Raw genomic sequence first — 24,003 nt, 5'->3', positions numbered from 1 at the left:
ACGAGAAAAAGGCAAATTGGTTAAGCACTTCTTGGAATGAGAATCTGCCTTCCAATGTCTCAACCACAGGGCCCTACGCAAAACAACGGAGTTGGCTGACGCCACTGCCGTGCGGCTTGTAGCGTCAAGAACAGCATTAATCGCGTACGACGCGAATGCCGCCATTTGCGAGGTCAATGGTGCTACCTGCGGGGCAAATGCACGTGTGACTGAGTCGACTTGCACAAGCCCGGCTGAGATAGCTTGGAGTGCCCATACGGCAGCAAAAGATGGCGCTAACGACGCTCCAATCGCTTCATAGATGGATTTCAGCCAGAGCTCCATCTGCCTGTCAGTGGCATCTTTAAGTGCCGCTCCATCTTCAACTGCAACCAAGGATCTAGCTGCAAGCCTGGAAATTGGAGGATCCACTTTTGGACACTGGGTCCAACCCTTGACCACCTCAGGGGGAAAAGGATAGCGTGTATCTTTAAGCCGTTTAGAAAAACGCCTTTCCGGATAAGCGTGGGGTTTCTGGATTGCGTCTCTAAAGTCAGCGTGGTCCAGAAAAGTGCTTAATGTACGCTTAGGATATCTGAAATGGATTCTCTCGTGCTGCGAAGCTGACTCCTCTACAAGAGGAGCTGGTGGGGAAATATTTAACATCTTATTGATGGACGCTATAAGATCATTAACTATGGCGTCACCATCTGGTGTATCTAGATTGAGAGCGGTCCCAGGATCAGAATCCTGATCAGTTACGTCCGCCTCATCACCCATAGATTCATCTCGCTGGGATCCTGACCATTGAGATGAATGTGAAGGCCCCTCATAGCGAGCCCGCTTAGGTTGCCTGGGGCCATCGTCCGAGTCAGAGTCTTCACCCTGAGGTGTATGTGCCCGTCCCGGAGCTTGGAGGTAATTCAGCTGAGGGGGACCAGGGGGCAATGATTGCACAGTGTCCGTGGCCTGAAGTACAGGCCTAGCTCGCAATGTGTCAAGAATTTGTGACATAGTGAGAGACATTCTGTCAGCAAAAGCTGTAAACTCAGTTCCTGTCACCTGGACAGCATTCACAGGTGGTACACCCTGGGTCACGTCCAGCAGAGGTCCCGACTGTGCAAGTGCCGCAGGGGCCGAGCACTGCACACAATGGGGGTCAGTGGAGCCTGCCGGTAGAAAAGTCCCACATGCGGTACAGGAAGCATATAATGTCTGTGCCTTGGCACCCTTGCGTTTTGTGGACGACATGCTGTTGGCTCTCTGCAATGTGAGAGAGTCTATAGCCAAAGGGCGACCAGCGCTATGCAGTACAAAGTATTTGCAGGAACAAAATACTAAGATTACTACTGGCACAAGAGGGGGTGAGCCCTGAGGGCTGCTTACCGCCCGCTGAATAGCGGGTAAGAGGCGCAGAATTCCTTGTCTGGGTCTCCCCGGCTCCCCTCTGCAGCTCAGCGTGTCAGCAGGAATGGCTGCCGGCGTCTGTGGAGAGGGGCGGTCCGTGGGAGTTCCCAAACAAAAGTGCGGGAAACAGTGTCCCCTCTGTGCCTATTGTGAGGGCTGGAGTATGTAAAAACGACTCCAGCCCTCAGCGCTGATGCACTGACCAGCGTCCCGCCCCTCTCCTGACTGGCAGGTCTGGGGGCGGGAACGAACGGAACTAGGCCGCAAAAGCCGGGGACTCGAGTTATCAGCGCGGCCGCCGTAAAAGCGCGGCCCGCGCTGAAGTCCCCGGCGCACCACAAGTGCCAGCCGCGCCGCAGTCCCAGCGGCCGGCGCGACCGTTTCCCAAAAGTGTGCCTGCTTCAGCGAAGCTGAATGAGGCCATGGCACAAGCGCCGCAGCGCTGATGTCCCCGGCGCACTACAACACCCAGCATGCTGCGGTGTGAGCACCAAATGCACGGGGACACAGAGTACCTTGAGGAAGCAGGGCCATGTCCCTGATGTACTCCGCTCCATCCAGCATCTTCTCCAGGGGCTGTAGATGGAGCACGGTCTCAGTGCCTGGAGACCAGTAAATCCCACTTCACCCAGAGCCCTGTAAAAAGGGATGGGGAAGGAATCAGCATGTGGGCTCCAGCCGCCGTACCCGCAATGGGTACCTCAACCTTACAAACACCTCCGACATACAGTGGGGTGAGAAGGGAGCATGCTGGGAGCCCTGTATGGGCCCTCTTTTCTTCCATCCGACATAGTCAGCAGCTGCTGCTGACTAAAAACAATGGAGCTATGCGTGCGTGTCTGACCTCCTTCGCACAAAGCTAAAACTGAGGAATCCGTACTCCTACGGGAGGGTGTATAGCCAGAAGGGGAGGGGCCTTACACTTTTAAGTGTAGTTCTTTGTGCGGCCTCCAGAGGCAGTAGCTATACACCCACTGTCTGGGTCTCCCAATTAGGAGCGAAAAAGAAAATATAATGTCCCAAACTGTATTTATGTGCTCTCATCTGATTGGTTATACTTTCTTAAAATGCAATTACCGTAAGTGTAGTTCAAATATACAGTGCAGCAAAGATGGATATATTATATATATATATATATATATATATATATATATATATATATATATTATACATAAGATCAGGAAAATGCACATCCCATATATCTTTCGAAATATTTAAGTATTTTATTCCATCTATTCATGGGAGACCACTGTTTCTACAGGCTGACTACTTTATACCGTCTCAGTATAAAATTTAGTGTGCCCTCTAAATAACTCAACACACAGACATTAATGTCTAAACTGCTGGCAAAATCCAAGTACACACCCAAGTGGAAATGACCAAATTGTGCCCAAGTGTCAATATTTTGTGTGGCCACAATTATTTTCAAGTACTCCCTTAACTTTCTGGGGCATTGAGTTCACTAGAAATTCACAGGAACCACTCGAATCCTCTGGCATCCTCCATGACATCATCACGGAGCTGGTGGATGTTAAAGACCTTATGCTCCTCCACCTTCTGTTTGAGGATGCCTTACAGATGCTCAATAGGGTTTAGGTCTGGAGACATGCTTGGCCTGTCCAGCACCTTTACCATCAGTTTCTTTAGCAAGGCAGTGGTCATCTTGAAAATATGTTTGGAGTCGTTATGTTGAAATACGAAGGGAGGGGGATCATGCTTTGCTTCAGTTTGTCACAGTACATGTTGGCATTCATGGTTCCCTGAATGAACTGTAATTCCCTACAGCTGGCAGCGCTCATACAGCCCCAAACCATGACACTCCCACCACCATGCCTGACTGTAGGCAAGACACTTGTCTTTGTATTAGCAAGTAAGGGGCGGAGTACAAACACTTGACACCATCTGAACCAAATAAGTTTTAGATCTCATCTTCGTATGCTTGTCTTTAGCAAACTGTCTGCAGGCTTTCTTGTGGATCATCTTTGAAACGACAGCCATGCAGACAAATATGATACAGTGTGCATCACATCTTTAACCTCTGGCAGCACACGCATGTCAATTTTGAAAAGACAACCTCTGGATATGACGCTGGGCATGTGCAGTCAACTTCTTGGGTAAGGCCTATTCTAAGCAGAACCTGTCTTGTTAAACCACTGGACACTGTGCAGATCATTTTCAGAGTGTTGGGATTATTCTTATAGCCTAAACCATCTTTATGTAGAGCAACAATTTTAATTTTCAGATCCACAGAAATTTTTCCCATGAAGTTCCACATTGATCTTTCAGTGACCAGTATCAGAGTGTGTGAGCGATAGCTCACAATTTATCCCACCTGCTCTCCATTTATACTTGAGACCTTTTAACACTAATGAGTCACATGATACTGGGGAGGGAAAATGACTAATTGGGTACAATTTGTGATTTTCTCTTAGGGTTGTTCTCTTTTGTTGTCAGCGGTTCGGACAGTAATAGCTGTAATGAGTTATTTAGAGGGCACACTAAAATTTACATTATTATATAAGATGGATACTGACTGCTTTAGATTGCATCAAACTGTCATATGTTCAGTGTTGTACCATAAAAAGATATAATAAAGAGGATACGAAAATATGATATATATAATAAGCGAGCACTACCATGCTCATGTCCTCGGTACTCATAACGAGCAGTTGGGATGCTCGGATCAGTGCGACTCGAGTACCGAAGTATAATCAAAGTCAATGAGGGACTTTAGCAAAATTCCGGGAAATCAGGAAATCTTCTGGAAAAATTATACTCCGGTACTAAAGTCACGCACAGCCGAGCATCCAACTGCTCGTTACGAGTATCGGGCACAGTGGTGCTCACTCATCATCAATTCTATCTATATGCACACACAAGTCATTTCACCTACGTGTACATTGCTACATTAGATCGACAATAATGTAAGTCAATAGAAGAAGTAAATCTTGCATGCAGCAAGACTGAGGAATAAGACGCCCGCACACCTGCATGCTGTGTCTCGGCATATAAGATTTACTCCTATTGACTTACAGCAATGTCGATCTAAGGTAGCATTGTGCACCTACGTGGAATGACTTTAGAGTATAGAACTTTGATGGATTGTATATATTTGAACTACACTTATTAGTTGCCATGTGTTTTGATTTATATGTGACACAAGAGAGCATAGGATGACTGACACCAAATTGGACCCGCTTTGATAGCTGCTTATTTTTGGAATTTTCTCATATGATTGGTTAAAAGAACTGGACATATCAAGTAGACTCATCACAACTAAGCTTTGGCTTACAGAACCTCAATATTTCATATAATCATTTAACAATTCGTTAATAGGTTCACTTTAAAAATACTAATAGTTAAGCAATGATGTCTCGAATACATTTCAGCATACCCTGTAGACATTACAATACAGCTGTACACCACATTGTTGTAAGTAGATTCTATGAGGGGTTAATGCTCCATTTCACTTCTTCGCTAAAGAGGAGAAGACCAATTACTCAATAAAGACAATTGTAAGCCGACACCAGAATAGTAAAGCAGCACATATGAAAAGCACTGACATGATATCGGTGCTTTTACAAGCCAGCGCCATCACCGGATAAACTTTGGACTGTACATAATACATGAAAGTTATACTAAAGTAAACATTGCAAGGCAAACCTATCCGGGCCGAAATTCAAGAAAACATATTGCATCATGTCAGTCCTGTACATAAAGGTCCAATGCTTGGATTTCTTTTTCACCAACTGAACTACAGGATTGGTTTAGTAAAAATGTTCTACTTTGGTGCCCAACTTCTCACCATTTCCTGAAATCTATGTTTTAGTTTTTCCTCCTAATCTGTGTGCACATCCCAAACATGGCTGCTTCCAGGTTCACTTGGATATGGTCCTTGACGAGCTCCATTCCACAGATAGTAACTGACTAAGCTTGATAAGGCTGATTCACATGTGACATGCGTGCCGACTACTATTATATCAGTGTGGACTATCAGAACACCCTTTACTTCAGCATGACTATCCTTACACAACTGTACAGAAGCAAGGAAATGTGGCAAAGCCCAGATTCGTAAAACAATCTTAAATATAGGAGGGCTTCTAAAAGTTATTTGTGTAAACATTTTTATTCTTTAGTGGTTTTGTTTACTTGGAATTTAATTTTACATTACTAAACCAATGCCGTCCCAATCTGCAGTATAATTCATCATCATATACTGTATGTGCTACACAAAAATGTTCAATTCTGGTCAAAGGAATTAATGGCTGAATAAAGCCTATGCTCATGAAAAAATGTATGTGTTTTACATTAAATGTGCAAACTCAGAACCAATTAATTACCGCAAAAAAATAAAATAAGCAGTTGTTTTAGTTAGAGTGATGCCAAAAATTAGAATGCCGGACATTAGTACCGCATGCCCATACACCACCATGATATGGAATGTCGCTCACTCACCAGTCGTATACTGAGTGAACTTTCGTACAGAGCCACTCAAAGGATGAAACAACCTCCGATGTGGTTTAACACCATGGAATAATTTCTGCTGACTACTGTGAGCATCAGTAACGCCTGTAGAAAGGAAGATGCTGCTTTTATACAAGAACCACACAAATGAGGGCCCCTGTAGAATCAAGGTTTTACCCACACCGGAGTGGGCACCAATCCCCACGAGATGCAACTGGCAAGTAGAGATGAGTGAACCAGTTTGATAAAAGCTCAACAAACTCAGGTTTCTGGTCACATGGGCATGACATCAGAAAAGGTCTTTCTAGTCATTGGGGTTAAGACGTTACCGTAGCAGCAGATGTAGACACACAGACCCGGAAGCAACAGCATAGCCAGGGACAACATTTCCGGTGAGCACCCAGCAGTGCGTGTGCAGTGACAGGAGGTCATCGGAGTATCTAATGAACTCAGAAAACCTCACAACATTGCCGTGTCAACCGCGCTTCTAGGTGTCGCGGGGTTCTTGTCCTGAGGTCATCCGAGTTAAGGTATAAAGGCTCGGGTTCGGATCGATAAAGGCTTGTGAGTGCACCTTGCTCGGCTCACTCATCTCTACTGGCAAGCTTATAGTCAGTGGCCGGCAAAAATAATGACCTTGCCACAGCATTAAATGAAGGTGTTCCTTGATACAGCGGTCTACAGCTGGATAAGTAGCATCATTACCGGTGTGGCTTTCCAAAGGTGGCATAAAAAAAAAAAAAAAAAAAAACAACTTTCAACACCTGGAGTTCAGCATTCAAAACTTATGGAAATTGGTGAATCCAGAGAGTGGAGTGAGGCAGAGCAAAACTAAGAACAGCGGCAGAATCGGGAGCTCAGATTTTTACTAGGTATTTAAAAGTGTAACTGTTTAAATTTTTATTTCATAAATCAAGCGTACACATGAAAATAAGCAACGCTGAAATATACAGTACAGACCAAAAGTTTGGACACACCTTCTCATTCAAAGAGTTTTCTTTATTTTCAGGACTCTGAAAATTGTAGATTCACATTGAAGGCATCAAAACTATGAATTAAAACATGTGGAATAAAATACTTAAAAAAAGTGTGAAACAACTGAAAATATGTCTTATATTCTAGGTTCTTCAAAGTAGCCACCTTTTTGCCTTCATTACTACTTTGCACACTCTTGGCATTCTCTTGATGAGCTTCAAGAGGTAGTCACCGGAAATGGTTTGCCAACAGTCTTGAAGGAGTTCCCAGAGATGCTTAGCACTTGTTGGCCCTTTTGGCTTCACTCTGCGGTCCAGCTCACCCCAAACCATCTCGATTGGTTTAGGTCTGGTGACTGTGGAGGACAGGTCATCTGGCGTAGCACCCCATCACTCTCCTTCTTAGTCAAATAGCCCTTAAATAGCCTAGAGGTGTGTTTGGGGGTTATTGTCCTGTTGAAAAATAAATGATGGTCCAACTAAACGCAAACCGGATGGAATACCACGCCGCTGCAAGATGCTGTGGTAGGCATGCTGGTTCAGTATGCCTTCAATTTTGAATAAATCCCCAACAGTGTAACCAGCAAAGCACCCCCACACCCCCACACCATCACACCACCTCCTCCATGCTTCATGGTGGGAACCAGCCATGCAGAGTCCATCCATTCACCTTTTCTACAAAGACACGATGGTTGGATCCAAAGATCGCAAATTTGGACCCATCACACCAAAGCACAGATTTCCACTGGTCCAATGTCCATTCCTTGTGTTCTTTAGCCCAAACAAGTCTCTTCTGCTTGTTGCCTGTCCTTAACAATGGTTTCCTAGCAGCTATTTTACCATGAAGACCTGCTGCACAAAGTCTCCTCTTAACAGTTGTTCTAGAGATGAGAAGGTGTGTCCAAACTTTTGGTCTGTACTGTATATCAGACAAATTTACTTCTTTCACTGACAAAATAGATCAATCATTTTCAAAATTCTCAATTCGGAGGTAAAATCTGTTTTCAGTGAAGACTTTTCGATTATTGAGATGGCAGTTAGTGTCGATCAGATTCTATGACGATGGGGGGAGCTAGAGGTGGAGCCCCCCCCTTCCTCCCTCTTCTATCTACATAGAATCTCATCAGTAACAGCTGCCACCTCCTATCTCAGTAATGGGAAAGTCTTAACTGAATAAAGATTTTACTTCAGAATTGGGTCCCTTTAATGCAATTGTTTTGATTAAGTGACAGATTTAAAAGCACCACTCCAGCAGGTTATTTCTTTTCAATGTTGGAGTGGTGCTCTAAATCTAAGCCCCCTAACCCCTGTCACCTTCCAGCATCTTCACCATTAACCCCTGTCACCTTCCAGCATCTTCACCATTTACCCACAGTGCTCCAGTCAAGCGGCACCATCTTATGACAGTAACTTCTGACTGGCCCAGAAGGTAGAAGTTACTATACAAGCGCTCAATGCAAGTCTATGAGAGCCAGAGCGAGGCTTTCATAGACTTGTATTGCTGTGTGACCTCCGGCATGCTCCAAGAAACACAGATCAGAAATCACAGGAGACCTACAGAAGCGGTGGCTATAGCAGGTGAACCCGACGGAAGCTGACTGAGACAGAGGGCTTGCATTTAAAGCACCACTCCAGGAGGGAAATAAACAACAAAAACGCTGGAGAGGTGCTTTAAAGAAAGACACTTAATAAATATAAAATCCACTGTGGGCATACCATTTTGAATTTGATTAGCCTCGGGATTTAGGCCTGTTACCTCGATTAGTTCAACTCCTTAGCCTCAAGGTGAATTCCTTGCCTAGAACCACCCTCCTCTGACTGAAAACTCAATTGGCAGAGTATCAAATCCAAAAATCTGTCAACCAGAGGAGGATAGTGCTAGGTAGGGAAAACAGCATGTTGCAAAGGAGCTGAAAGTGCATGGTCTCAAACGGTTTTGTTTGCATACAAGCACATGTACTATCTATAATTTCTACACGTGTCTTTAGGCATGCAGGCAGCCAGTGCAGGGTTTTATGCAGCTGTATGCATGCAAGTGGAAGTGCTAGTGTGAAAATCTAACTATTGTCTCAAAATGCGATATCTCACTGCTGCAGCATCACTTTGGGGTCATAAAGGGATGACCTTGCTGATCTTTTAAGCACTTATTCATATAAATGGTTTGGAGAGTGGAAGTTTAAGGCTATGTTCACACAGTGCATCTTTTATTGCGTTTTTGGTGCGTTTTTAAGGTCACAAACATGCACCAAAATACATGCATTTCCTTTTCCCAGCAAAGTCTATGAGGTTTCTATTTTGCTGTCCACACTATGCATCTTTAGTCTGCATCTCGGCTACGTTTTTGAAGATGCAGCATGTCAATTCTTTTTGCATTCTTCCAGCGTTTTTGAGCCCTTCCAGTCAATAGATTTGACTAAAAAAAAAAAAAAAATGCATTGGGTAAAATGCGGTAAAAACGCGGCAACAAAAACATCCGTTCTTTGATGCGTTTTTGGGGCCAAAAATGCTGCATCATTGTTTTTAGCAAAGATGCACTGTGTGAACATAGCCTAAGACAGGTTCCCTTAAGATGGTATTTCAACACGTAAGATTTTAAATAATTTTCAAACATTAAATGAAAAATGAAAAAGGTGTTGACACTTTGTCTGGTAGGTCTGCTTTAGTGAATGTAAAGAGCAGTACATACGTGATTGGCTGTCGATGCTGCTGACGCTGTCTGCATGTTGCAGGTTGTGCTTGTGGAGTTGCTTATACAGGCTGAACTTGGCAAACTTTCGGGATTTCCCCATGCCTCGTATCTTTGAGGAGTCCACAACTTCTTCCCCTTTTTTCTCCTTAACTTGGAAGCTAGTTTTCCTGTTGGATGGGTCTTCACCATTTAGAGCTTGCACCGACCCCGCCAATATCTAGCAACGTAGGTATTTAACAAAGGAAAGTTAATTATTAATGGATGCAGAAAATCCAGACTAATCCAAGTAGTCAAGTCATTAAAATGGTCATCCAACTGTAATGTCACAGCAATTACGGTACTTGTCATCATATAATCCCAATATCATCACACTGTGCCACCATCCACCTGGTACACATAAGATGCATGTATAACCTCCCCAATTCTAAGTATGTAAACAAAGAACAAAACCCTGGATTAACAACCTTCAGAAGCCTGGCATCCATAATATTATTTACACCAGGAAAGGCATCCGGGCCTTATGAAGCTTTTTACTGAATTAACCAGAGCTCCATAGTGCCAACATGTTACTATGCATTACAATGAGGCAAGTGAGTCTTCAGAGATGGAGAAACAGCCCGGTAATGGGACTGAAGGGCTTTCCTTTACCGTGTTTATGCCCGTTGTGGACTGCGATGACACGATTCTCTTGACACTTCCAACATCAGTAAGTCTGTGCTCATCATCATCCCAGCGGCCGTAAGCAAGGTCAATGCCTCCAACAAAAGCCACAGACTGATCAATAACGACTATTTTTTCATGATGTGCCCACAAGTACACAGATGACGACATATGATCTGGATGTCTCATCACCTAAGCCAATGAAAAATATTTTTTTATTTATTTGCATAGATAACAGTAACCGGGAAATTAGTTTTCACTTTGAACACTTTCAGCACCCTAGAACCCAACTAATGACCACAATGCAAGTACAAGAAGTCACTTTTTTGGTCAAGAAATAGTGCCTCGAAAAAGAATTCATACCCAGTGAACTTTTTGCATTTTTTTTTAGGTTATAGCACAAAGCTTAAATGTATTTTATTGGGATTTTATATCATATACCAACCCTAAGTAAAAAATATTTGTGAAGTATTAAAGGAAATGACTGAGTTTTTTTTAAATATTTGTGTGACTTGCATTTGTTTTCAGCCACAGAGTCAATAATTTGTACGCCCACCTTTCAGTGCAATTACTCCTGCAAGTCTTTTAGGGTATGTCTCTGCCAGCTTTGCACATCTAGAGTCTGCCTTTTTTGCTCAGTCTTCTTTGCAAAATAGCTGTAGCTCCGTGATAGTGGATTGAGCGCATTAGCGGTTTGCATTTTATTTAAAAAGTTCTACTTTGGTCTCATCTGACCAGAGCACCTTCTTCCACATGCTGGGTGTGTCACCTACATGGCTTGTGGAAGAAGGTGCTAAAGTCAAATGAGACCAAAGTAGAACTTTTGGGGCTAAATGGAACACACTATGTGTCTCAAAAAACTAACACTAAACACAACACCCTGATGACATCATCCCCACCGTCAAACATTGTGGTAGCAGCATCATGTTGTGGGGATACTTTTCTACAGCAGGGACAGAGAAGCTGGTCATTGTTGAAGGGAAGATGGATGGGGGTAAATGCACAGCAATACTGGAGGAAAACCTGATAGAGGCTGCAAAAGACTTGAGACTAGGGTCAAGGTTCACCTTACGCCAGGACCACAATCTTATACATACTGCCAGAGCCACACCACAATGAAATGTTTTAGATTAAAAACACAATCATGTGTGTGAAAAGCCCAGTCAAGGTCCAGACCTAAATCCCATTGAGAATCTGTGACAAGACTTGAATATTGCTGTTCGAGGACGCCCTTCATCCAATCTCACTGAGCTAGGGCTATTTTACAAAGAAAAATGGTCAAAAATTACTGCCTCTAGATGTGCAAAGCTGATAGAGATGTTACTCTGCAAAACTTGAAGCAGTGCAACAATAGGTGGTCCTACAAAGAATTTACTCAGGGGCCTGAATACAAGTCACAATTTTCAGATAGTTTTAAAATATTTAGAAAACCAGGATTTCTTTTACACTTCACAAATACTTTGTGTTCGTATATCACATAAAATGCCAGTAAAATAAATTTACATTTGTAGGTGTAATGAGAAAAATACGTAGCATAGTTCACAGGGTACGTATATTTTTTTGAAGGCACTGTATAATGTTTTGCTACAGGTTTACATCAATGTAGCCATATCAACAAATGCAGGAAAGAAGACGGGGACACGTGGCACAGGATTAGCAGGGACTTCAGTAAGTAATGCTTGTTTTGATATTTTAACCTCTTAAAGATGAGGTAATTTTCAATTTTTTTGCACATTTGTCTTTTTCTCCCGTATTCTCAATATTGACTGTTCCACTCGTTCCCTGAATGAGAAGCTTTCTATAACCCTGTGAAACCCACTGATTGACAGCTTTGTGTGTACACTGTGCATAGGCAGAAAGCTGGCAATGAGAGGTGGTAGCAGGGTTATAGAGAGCTCATGAATATAGAGGAATATATGGCAGTAGGTTTACTAGTCCACTTGATAAATTCACTGTTTTATCAACAGGAGATATGGTAATTACTAAGCTGCAGCTAGTAGCACAGTAAGTGACATCACAGGAATCAGGATCTCTGCCCCGACATTATGCTGCTCTCCGATTAGGTGGAAAAAAATCTGGTGACAAATTCACGTTAGATAGTAAATTAGTAAATAGTAAATTTACTAATATACCATAGTTTTATTAGCTTCTGTATTGGAAACCGGACCAGATGGGTCCGTAGTGGCTAATCAGGGGAACGTTTCAGAGTTGTGTGCCAAGGAGGCAGCTGACCGCTAGGTTCATAACCTAATCCAGCCCCTTTTTATTTCTATACATCAGAAAAGGGAGCATGACATTGTACATCATCAAGTACAGAAAATAGAGGAGTCTAGCATCAGGGCGGTGATGCTCCTTAACCCCAAACTCATCTGCAAGGTCGGTCTCCTCTATACAAAATAAATGAGAATACCTCTACATATAGGCCATACCTTAATATTAGGATGGATACGCATGAGCGTTCTCTTGCTGTACTCGCTGTTTATACCCAATGCCAGTTCTACTTCCTTATATAACATGATAAAAATCTTGACACCTTGTTGCTGCAAATGTTAAAGCAGAAATGAAAGAAAATCAGCAATATTGTGTGAGAATTTTGTAACTTCCCATATAGAAGTGAGGTTATTATAGCGGCAATATATTATTTTTTTTTGCCTACAGTAAAAAGCCCCTCTACACGGATACAAAAGTTTCCCAGGACTTAAGTGTTCTACCCGAATCACATACCGAGGTGCCATCTGTCTACATGTACTTTGTACTGAGATTGGGAACTGCCAAAGATTGTTCACAAATCGGCAAAGAGCTATCCTGCAGTCTCAATACATCATTGTCCACGTCATGTGCAGTATGAAGACTAATTATTGGTATACTACTCTATTGTTATACATTTTTAGAATTGCCAATATTCAATAGCACACATAATATAGAGCAATGTCATATGGAACATTTCTAGTTACCCAATATGGCTTTATAAAGGAAAGCAACAATAATAAGTATTTTCCCTTGTACATGTTTATTAGGGAGTAGTGATGAGTGACCGTGCTTGCCACTGCTCATTACTCTATTGAGCATCGAGTTTCCCATTGACTTCCATTATACTCTGTACTCGAGTCTCCCCCAACACCCCGATGCTCGATCGAGTAATGAGAAGTGACAAGCAGGTTCGCTCATCACCATATGGGAGGCCTCCAGTCCCAACAAATTCTTCCTTCATTCAAAGCAATGTACAGAGACCATGGCTTTTGTTAAGAATATAGCTAGAGAGTGGTGAGCACCAAAATGCTTGGTCCTCGAGTCGAGCAGGTCTGATGCTCAAAGTGCTCAACTCAAGTAACGAATATAAAAAAAAAAAGTAAATGATTGGCCACTTCGTCTAGACGACCACATACAGTCAGCCCTATAAAGGGAATTTCCGAAGGAAGGTTTTTTTTTTCCTTTTGATACACTACATCCAAGAACATTGTTTCAACCCAAGTGAGAGCCATTCAGAGACTGTGAAAGGCTCTCCTTAAGATGCCTGCACACATCATGTAGTGAAGTAAACCTGAACGTTGTGGTCATCGTATATAGCTTATTTTATTTCTTTTTCTGGAGGAGTTACTCACGGCTTTTCTCTTCAGAACACAATCCAGTCTCCATCGGTTTCCTTCCACAACTGGACGCTTTAGGAAGATTTCAGGGCTTAACCTTAACAGACAGAAACACAACACTTATGAATATTAACTTTAAACCATGTAGGACAGAAGAATCAATACTAAAACACTTTATAGGTGTTCATTTTTCCGTAAGGCCACACATAATTTAATAAAATATGTATTAAAGTAAATACAATTATCCCAATTATAACTAATTGTGAACATAAAAAGCTGGCCAATTCCAGGGCACTGACAAGGCCATGTTTTACAGCTTTAATGCATATAAATAACAAGCTCATGAGAATGCAACCTAACACCTATCTACGTACCTATAACCCTATTCTAACTTTGGATCCTAAACCAATGATTTCCAGGCTTCCGGCTACAAAGCCCCAAAAGCCCTAACCAGTTGCCCATGGATGATGGGTTACAAAATTGTGTTGGGTGTTGTCCATAATGGCTTTTTTGCTGTGGGCTCTATTGTAAAGTACGATGCAAGTGGTGGGAAGTGTAGGGCAGTGGTGTTAAGGGGGCTTTACACGCTACGACATCGCTAATGCGAACTCGTTGGGGTCACGGAATTGGTGACGCACATCTGGCCGCATTAGCGATGTCGTTGCGTGTGACACCGATGAGCGATTTTGCATTGTTGCAAAAATGTGCAAAATCGCTCATCGGTGACATGGGGGTCCATTTTCAAAAATCGTTACTGCAGCAGTAATGAGGTTGTTCCTCGTTCCTGCGGCAGCACACATCGCTATGTGTGACGCCACAGGAACGAGGAAGCTCTCCTTACCTGCCTCCCGGCCGCTATGCGGAAGGAAGGAGGTGGGCGGGTTGTTACGTCCCGCTCAGCTCCGCCCCTCCGCTGCTATGGGGCGGCCGCTCAGGACGTCGTCGTGACGCCGCACGGACCGCCCCCTTAGAAAGGAGGCGGTTCGCCGGTCACAGCGATGTCGCCGGGCAGGCAAGTATGTGTGACGGGTCTGGGCGATGTTGTGCGGCACGGGCAGCGATTGGCCCGTGTCGCACAACAGCTGGGGTCGATGTCCCACGCTGTTGATATTGGGACAGATATCGCAGCGTGTAAAGCCCGCTTTAGAATATGTTAGGCCAAGTTTATGTGACTGGAGCGTAGTATGTGCTGTATTCACACACCAAATAAAGACTGATGCAACCATGCCAGGTTATTCCTATGCATCTTGTACCATGTAACGAGTGTCCACTTTGGTGACTGCTGTTCTAAACCAAGGGTGACACTGTACATAAAAATATACAACGATTAACCATGTGCTCTTCTATACATTTTCACCAAAACTGTGAAAGGATTCAAACTAGCCATATTATACTACGGCACAAAAGACGACAGAATGACTATTTATGCCGACTTTATTTTCTCTCCTATTATAAAACAAGCCTCCAAGGTGATATGTCTCAAATAACAATAAAAGGTGTTCGGGCTTTGTTTTTTTTTTTTCTTTTCTGTACTGAAAGCGCTGTCTCTGGCAGGCAAAATTAAATCCTAGGGGTTGGATACTTTATGACTATTTTCAGAAATATACTGAAAATTGCATTATGGGTCACTCACTAATCTATTATTTATAGGAGACCAGAACAGATTTGTTCGTATATAAAGGAGTGTACCCTACATGAACTGCACAGCGCTCAGGGCCAAAACGCAGCCAGTAATACAGGGTTAGTTCCCCGGGGGAGTGTAACCAAGTACTTTGCGAAGCATAAAAGCAATGCCAAAATTGCACTCTTTTAGGCGAATGGTGATCATGCTGAGGATAACAGAGCATACTAATGGAATACAGCCTTATAAATCTCAATACAGCACTATATGTAGAGTGATCCGAGGTAGTCATGAGCGAGCACTACCATGCTCAGTTCTCATAAAAAGCAGTTAGATTCTCAGATGGACGTGCCTCGAGTGCCCAAGTATAATGGAAGTCAATGGGGAATGCAAGCATTTTTCCTGGCAATCTTCCGGAAAAATGCTTGAGTACCCCATTGACTTCCATTATATTCAGTTACTCAAGTCGTGCCCATGCAAGCAAGCACCCAACTGCTTATTACGAGTACCACGCACCTGAGCATAGGAGCACCCGCTCATCACTAATTGAGGGACTGGGAAGATTTCTTAAAAACATTATATTAAAGATTTTATGTATTGGTATTAAGGCCGCTTTAGACGCAGCGATATCGGTACTGATATCGCTAGCGTGGGTACCCGCCCCCATCTGTTGTGCGACACGGGCAAATCGCTGCCCGTGCTGCACAACATCGCCCAGACCCGTCACACTTACTTACCTGTCCGGCGACGTCGCTGTGACCGGCGAACCGCCTCCTTTCTAAGGGGGCAGTTCGTTCAGCGTCACAGCGACGTCACAGCTGCGTCACTGAACCGCCGCCCAATAGAAGCGGAGGGGCGGAGATGAGCGGGACGTAACATCCCGCCCACCTCCTTCCTTCCGCATAGCGGCTGGGAGGCAGGTAAGAAGAGGTTCCTCGTTCCTGCGGTGTCACATGGAGCGATGTGTGCTGCCGCAGGAACGAGGAACAACTTCGTTACTGCTGCAGTAACGATTTTTGAGAACGGACCCCCATGTCACCGATGAGCGATTTTGCACGTTTTTTGCGAAGATGCAAAATCGCTCACAGGTGTCACACGCAACGGCATCGCTAATGCGGCCGGATGTGCGTCACCAATTCCGTGACCCCAACGAGTTCGCATTAGCGATGTCGTAGCGTGTAAAGCCCCCTTTAGCCCCTGCCAGTGTCAAATACTCCACACCAGGATAGCTTTCTAGGGTCTTCAAAGGATATATGTTATAACTGGTGACATGCTTTGTACTTGCTGGATTTATGCCACAGCCAAGAATACAAGTTAATATTCATTACATGGTCCACATGGTCAAAAGGGCAATGTATTCTGAGTAACTAACATGATACTTCTTGGTTTTAATGCATTCTGGCATAATTACACATGCAACATGATCAGTAATATTGCAATGCCATTACTGCCATCACTACTGTATGGGCATTTGGGATGGTTGTACGTTACGAGGTCTGATACAGATCTATTGTTTGGGACGTGTGTAATGTGTTTTTAAAGGCCCTGTGTAGAATTATTTAGACCATTAGTCTAATCACTTAGCACTGTATGTCTGCATTATTTGAAATACTATCCAACATGTGTCCCTTATTGTGCAAATACTCATGAAAGGCACTGGACTTGGGATGGCACTTGGACATGGGCAATAGACACCAGTATTTGGGAATACAATTGCACAGGTGGATAGTAATACAGTAAGGCCTTCAGCTTAGCAATATGCCTATTTTTCTTCATTATAACTAGTCATTATAGTGGCTTTTATGTTTGCACTTTATTCAATAATCAAAAAGCCTGTAAACTAGTGGAAAACTCCTGGTTAGTCAATTCAGTGCCCGAAAAAAACAAACCAAAAACAACAATGAATACTCCTCTACAGTGGCGCCATTCCATCGATGTTGGCGCTGCTGCTTACAGGGGATGATGCAACATTATTGAGACGTGACCACTGCAGCCATTCAACAGTCACTGATCAGCTGCAGCTCATCAATACGTCCTAGGAGCAGACGTACTCTCTGACTAGATACTAAAGGCTGCAGCTGACAAACGACTGCTGATTGGCTGCAGCGCTGATATGACAACAATGGCTGGAGACTCTGCAATAATATTTCTGAATTGGCGCCAACGTGTAAGGAAAGTATAAGCTTTTCTTAATTTACTCCAGAACCCTATTAATTTGTATTTTTATTTCCAGTTTGGCTTTAACAGGTTTTTTTTCCTGGTATTTTCTTTTTACAGACATTTTAGTCTAATTGATCAGTTGCAATTTTTGCTAAATATTTGTGCAATTCTACTTTAGTCCCCTAGTGGAGCCTAAAAGGCTGAATTTTATTTTTCATTTGAAGACTTTTTTTAAAGGATCATGTGAGCTTTTGCTCTAAAAATGCATTACACACAAAAGAAAATCTTCCATTTTTCGCAAAATTGGCTCCCATACAACACGAAAAAAAAAAAAGAAAGAAGTAGCACAAGGTTAAAGAATCACTGAAAAAAAATGGTGAACTGAGGCCTAAGCATATTGTATTCAGAGCACTACTGATCTAAATCCTGACACAGATACAACTAACTAGTTCACTGTATGAAAAAAATGTATATCTTTCATCCTGCCTCACTACTGGACAAACGGAAAAGTGGATAAAAGTGTCTCTATATGATCTGAGTCACTGGATCCTTGGCACACACAACATTCAGACTGTACAAATGCCAAGGCTGCCATTGTTCCTTCACATCTCTGGGAAAGTGTAAGTTTTTGCAGCTTCACAAGACTATGCTGTGCAAACAGCAGAAAATTCCTTTTCCTGAGAAACTAACTGGTTCCAAGATGCTGGGAAAAGCACTAAAATCCTAGCTCCAACAAGTCACAGTCTGTGTTCTCCTTACGTGGCATTCATAATAAGCTTTATACAAAGGCAGCATGGTGGCTTCAATGGTTCGCACTGTTGCTTGCAGCGCTGGGGTCCTTGAAATCCCATCCCACCATCCCACCATGGTGGTCAAATCCCACCATGGAGTTTGTATGTTCCCCCCGTGTTTGGTGGGTTCCTCTGAGGTATGCGGTTTCCTCCCACACTAAGCACATACTGATAGGGAATTTAGATTGTGAGCCCCAATGGGGACAGTGATGACGTATAGTGTTGTGGAATAAGATAGGTCTATAGGTGAGCATAATAAACAAATGGTCTAACGCTTAACCAACTCCTCTTTGGCGCTGTTAATTGTCTGCATTGGAGGTCTTAAAGGGATTGGAATCAAAAATCAAATTTGCCTTACTAGTATGCCTGCTTTTAAAAGCCTTCAATGGATATAACTTAATGGGACTTTACATGCTACGATATTTCTAGCAATTGCTAGAGATATCGTACGCAAAAGCACCCGCCCCCGTCGTGCATGCGATATCGTGTGATCGCTGCCGCAGCGAACATTATCGCTAAGGCAGCGTCATACGCACTTACCCGGTCGTCGTCGTCGCTGTGACTGCCGAACAATCCCTCCCTCAAGGGGGAGATGCGTTCGGCGTCACGGCGACATCACTAAGCGGCCGGCCAATCAAAGCAGAGGGGCGAAGAGGAGCGGGACTAACATCCCGCCCACCTTCTTCCTTCCTCATTGCGGGTAGGACGCAGGTAAGGTGAGGTTTCTCGCTCCTGCGGTGTCGCACATAGCGAGGAACAACATCTTTAAACAACCATTAACAATTATTGGTTTTAGGACGACCTCTCCATGGTGAACGATTTTTTACACCGATATTTTTTTATTTTTTTATACCGTTAATGACGCCGGATGTGCATCACTAACGACGTGACCCCGACGATAAAACATTAACGATATCGTAGCGTGTAAAGCCCCCTTTAGTGTTATGCACCACTGATCAAAATTAACCATATGGATTAACAAATTGTCTCTTTTAAATAATAATATCTACAAATAAAGGAATGAAAATACTTTAGAGTATGAGTATGTGTAGACAGGGCAGATGTGCAGCAGACAATAGAAGTAACATTGTGGATGAGAGGTTATAAAACCTCAATCAGTTGTTGGAAATTTAGTAAAACTTGCCCTGAGCAGCAGATTATTTAAACAAATGAATAAATCGTACAAGTGACTGACCCATGTAATCTTGTCGACAATCACCGGCCAAAAAGGGAAAATGCTCATTCATCGGGTGATTTATTTTGTTTTTGCCGCCATAAATGAACCAATCACTATTATATCACCTGCAATGTGCTGCTGATCAACATGACGCTCGTATTTCTTTACTAATAACATCCAGGTGGGGACTCCCTCGTTGTGGTCACGAGTGCTGGGTTGGCATACACAAATGCCAAGTAGTAGAACAAGCGGCACTCCTAAGATTTTTTTTTCTTAAGATTTATTTTTATTTCAATAGCGTCATACATCTCTCTCTGTTTCATACAAAATATATTATGAATCTAGTGAAATGAAAATTAATCTTTACCAAGGAGAATATATATATTTTTTTTTTCTGGGAGTGCCGGTTGTTCTACTACTTTGTGATGCTTGTATGGGAACAGAATGATTGAATTAGCAATCGTTCTATCCCCATCTTTGTTCATCACCATGTGTAAACAGGAGGGTAAACGAGCCCTGGATGACTAGTTATATAAATCGATCAGTTAATATGCGCTGATGGGCCCAAATTGGCGGGCCAAAATTGGCGGGCCACAATTGGCATGCCAAAATATACCATTGGTCTCTTGACAACCCAATAAAATAATGCTGAAAACATAAAAGTTATACATAAATTTAAAAGACCCCCTTTAATACATCTGTAAATATATGTCATCAATTTTATAAAGAAAATGCTATGCAACTTTTTAGAACTACTTTTAACATTAAGGCTATGTGCCCACGGGACAACGAACCCGCAGATTTTGCCACGGAAAACCCGCGGATTTATCTGGATTTTCCAAATACGCAGGTTTGCAAAAGTACAGACACTCCCCATGTTATCCTATGGGATTTGGGGAGTGCTGTATCAAATGATGCGGTATGTGCGGCTGCGGAATATGCTGCTGATTTCCCGCAGCCGCACGTAACTGCATGTCAATTATTCCTGCGGAAATATCTGCGGATGCCCCGCCTTTCCACTATGGAGATAGAGGCTGGGACAGGTATTTCCGCACTTGTCCTGCAGGTTTATCGCAACAAAAATGCTCAAATCCCGCAACAATGGATAGCTGCGGATTCCGGGGATCATCTGCGGTAAACCTGCGGACAAACCTGTGGAAAAGTCTGCGGGTACATTGCCCCGTGGGCACATAGCCTAAGATTTGAAACTGGTAATCTACAACAAACTGCATACTTATAGTTTTTGTTTCAAATCACAGGTTATTGAGTGTTTTCAACCAAGACATAACCATAAAACACAGTATTCATAAATTTGGATTCGAAGAGAATGCATATTCGAGAGAGAAATATCCAATACAAGAATGAATATGCGAATACTTAAAAACTATAACAGATTGTGCATTTTGTGCAAGGAATGGCCCATTTAGACTAGTCAATAGCTGGAAACAAGCATTTTAGGTCCGCGCATTCCAGACTATAGGCCAGTCTAAACAGGTCGTCAAACAACCACTGAATGAGAAAATTGCTTGTTCGTCAGTTGAGCCAATTTTAAGATGACCTAAAAGTCATAGTTCTTGGCAGCCCATCGCCCTGCGTACACAAGAGATGAGCTGCTAATAACATGACATTCTTTGGGTACAGAAACGATCATTTTATTGATCGTTCTGTGAGCACTGAAAGTTTGTCAGCCTGGATAAACAAGCCAGTATAAATGACTGCTGACTGACGTGTATAGCCAAACAATGGCCATATAATGGATCATGCGTGTAAAGCTGCCATTAGACTTTGAAACAATCTAATTATATTGAACAAGGTTCCATTATACAATGATTAAGTATTATTTACATAACACTTTACCATAAAGTTTGTCGCAGGCTGGGTGGAGAATACTGTAATTTTCCTTAATGATCACTACTTTAGGTCAAATATCTACAGATCTTGTCAGCTCAGAAAAACTTTTAATTACATACGCGTGAATGATTTTAGCAGCTCTCCTAATTAGCGGCACTTTTATAAGCTTTGTGCGTTTACCATGGGCACGTGTTTAAACACTACAGGAGCATTAACTGCTATGACATTTTTATGGATACTAAGAAGTGAGGCAAAGAAATACTAACCACCAATCTGTAATGAAAATTTCTTCCTTTGCTGCCTCCATTGCGTCAGCCACGTCATTAAAATATCCTTTAGCATTGACATACCTAAAACGAGAAAAATTACCATGTGACAATAAGGTCATACTCCTGAAGGATACATTGTAATACGCAACTATGCACTTAGCAATGACTGCACAGGAATGGCATCTCCTTGTGACAAACTCCGGCCGTTTTATTTCTTGTTATTATGCAAATGTAATAAAACAGCAAACTGCAGGATTTTTTTTTTTGCCAAATTGAGCCATTACCAGTGAAATAAATTACATATGACTAATTATTTACCATGCAGAAATAACATTCCAGAAAACCTCACACAACGCTCCGATATGTAAAACATGTGGAAATTTACATGACACATACTTGTAGGGGTTCTTGATAAAATAGGCGCATTATATTATATTATATAATATATAGATATATATATATATATATATATATATATATATATTATATATTACACATTATATATATTACACATATTTACTGCCAAGGTTAGTAAAAGACTAAGCTTTACTTTAAAAGAGGTTTTCCACAACTCGGACAACCCCTATGTTTTCCCCCAGCAAAATAACGCTTAGACACACCTCAAGTGCCGTTCCAGCACTAACTCCCTTAGGTATTTTGTGATATTGTTTTGTCACACAATCCCTCAGGCTAAATCAACGCAGTCTTCACTTTCCTGTCCTTCGCACAAGTCATGACATCTGGAAGAGGTGAGAGCTGAGGCTCCTCTCTCACTTCCTCTAGAGACAATTTTGTCCGAAAGTGAATTTTCATGCGAAAGTGAAGCTAGCACTAATTGGTCACAGGGATCACGTGACAATGTCAAGAGATCCATAGGAGAGCCAGAGCCGACACGATTTAAATGGCGCCAGCACTGGAGTATAAAAGTATTATTATTTTAATTTGGAGAAACATAGGGATTGAAAAGGGGTTGCTAGAGTGGTGGAAAACCCTTTTAAGGCCATCATATACAAGTCTGTTTGCACCGCTCATTTGCTATAAAGCTTTTCGATAAACAAAAGGGGAAAAAAAAACCCCATAACTTTTCATTATTAACCTCATAAAGGACCAAGTGCTGTAATTTGACATCCCTGGGTCCTGGGCTTTAACCCTGAGCCATATTTAAAATTTATGGTGCGGGGATAAAGCTCCTGCAATCTAGCAGCAGGTCCAGACACCGGCTGTCAGACACAGCTGGAGACCGGCAGAAGCAGTTTATCTAAAAGGTAGAGAGGCAAAAAAAAAAATGTCCAGTCATTAAGACCTTTCAGGTATGGTCATTAAGGAGGTTAATTTTTAATAGATTAAAAAGGTTAGGTAAATTCTTCCATCTCAAGCCTCTTAGCTATTACACTGCATTCCCAGAATTACAGAAAACAATCAAACTACCACATCTGATAAAAGTGAACCGCATCAATAATCCAGGCTCGGTACTTACCATTTACTCAACGTGTTTTTTTGAAGTGCAGCATATGACCCAAATCTGTGAGCAATCAGGAAATTTTTGCCATGCTCCCTAACAAATTCTTCAATGGCCTGACCCCACCATCGTGCGTGTCGGTAGCTGTTACACTTCAAAATTAGAGACCTAGAGGAAAAAAAAAAGAAAAAATAAATGCATCAATTGTTAAGGTCAAGGGGAACATCATAAGCCATATTATAATACATCATATATTTACTGCTTATTGTTTTAATGAGAGAAGTCAGTGGCTGAAAGATCTATGTATTTAGAGTGCACCTAACCATGCACAGCTCCACCGCAGCATCTACTCCACAGGAATATTTGTATATAATTCACAGAGCCTCTGGTATGGAGACATACATTTTGTAATATTACATAGTTGATATCTAGCAAGGTAATATTTACCAGAATGCAGTACAATATTGAATAATAAAAGATGCAAATACAAAATATTTTCATATGTTCATCAATACAAAATAGTTGTTTAAAGAGGACCTGTTAAAAAAAGTAAAAATTGAGTTAAATATCTTGGAAAAATAAATAAATAAATTACCGAGCTCCCCTGATCCTGCCACTTTCAAATTTTGTGATGTGTTGCTCCATTGTAGAGATATTCACATTCATTTCTTCTAAAGCTCACCCTGTAAATTTTCTGCTTGCAGTCTACAGTCATGGCCAATAGTTTTGAGAATACTACAAATATTCATTTTTACAAAGTCTACTGCTTAAGTTTTTCTAGAATGTCATAATGAGTGATCAGCTTAACAGCAATTACTTGCAAAGTCAATATTGGCTAAGAAAATGAACTTTAACCCCCAAAACACATTTCAATATCATTGCATTCCTGCCTTAAAAGGAGCAGCTAAAATTGTT

The 24,003-nt window shown here is 42.2% G+C and overlaps 1 protein-coding gene across 1 annotated transcript in view; it reads right to left on the bottom strand.

The window, feature by feature from the left end:
• PLD1 (phospholipase D1) overlaps positions 1-24,003 on the bottom strand; it is a 364,378-nt gene that overhangs the window by 65,128 nt on the left and 275,247 nt on the right. Inside the window, 7 exon segments of the mRNA XM_075340618.1 lie at positions 5,842-5,955; positions 9,511-9,730; positions 10,162-10,365; positions 12,603-12,713; positions 13,776-13,857; positions 21,627-21,710; positions 23,107-23,256. Of these exon segments, the coding sequence (XP_075196733.1) occupies positions 5,842-5,955; positions 9,511-9,730; positions 10,162-10,365; positions 12,603-12,713; positions 13,776-13,857; positions 21,627-21,710; positions 23,107-23,256 (965 nt within the window).

The sequence above is a fragment of the Anomaloglossus baeobatrachus genome, chromosome 3 (assembly GCF_048569485.1).
Source record: "Anomaloglossus baeobatrachus isolate aAnoBae1 chromosome 3, aAnoBae1.hap1, whole genome shotgun sequence".
NCBI classification, from domain to species: domain Eukaryota; kingdom Metazoa; phylum Chordata; class Amphibia; order Anura; family Aromobatidae; genus Anomaloglossus; species Anomaloglossus baeobatrachus.
This window is presented reverse-complemented; position numbering and strand designations above follow the sequence as displayed.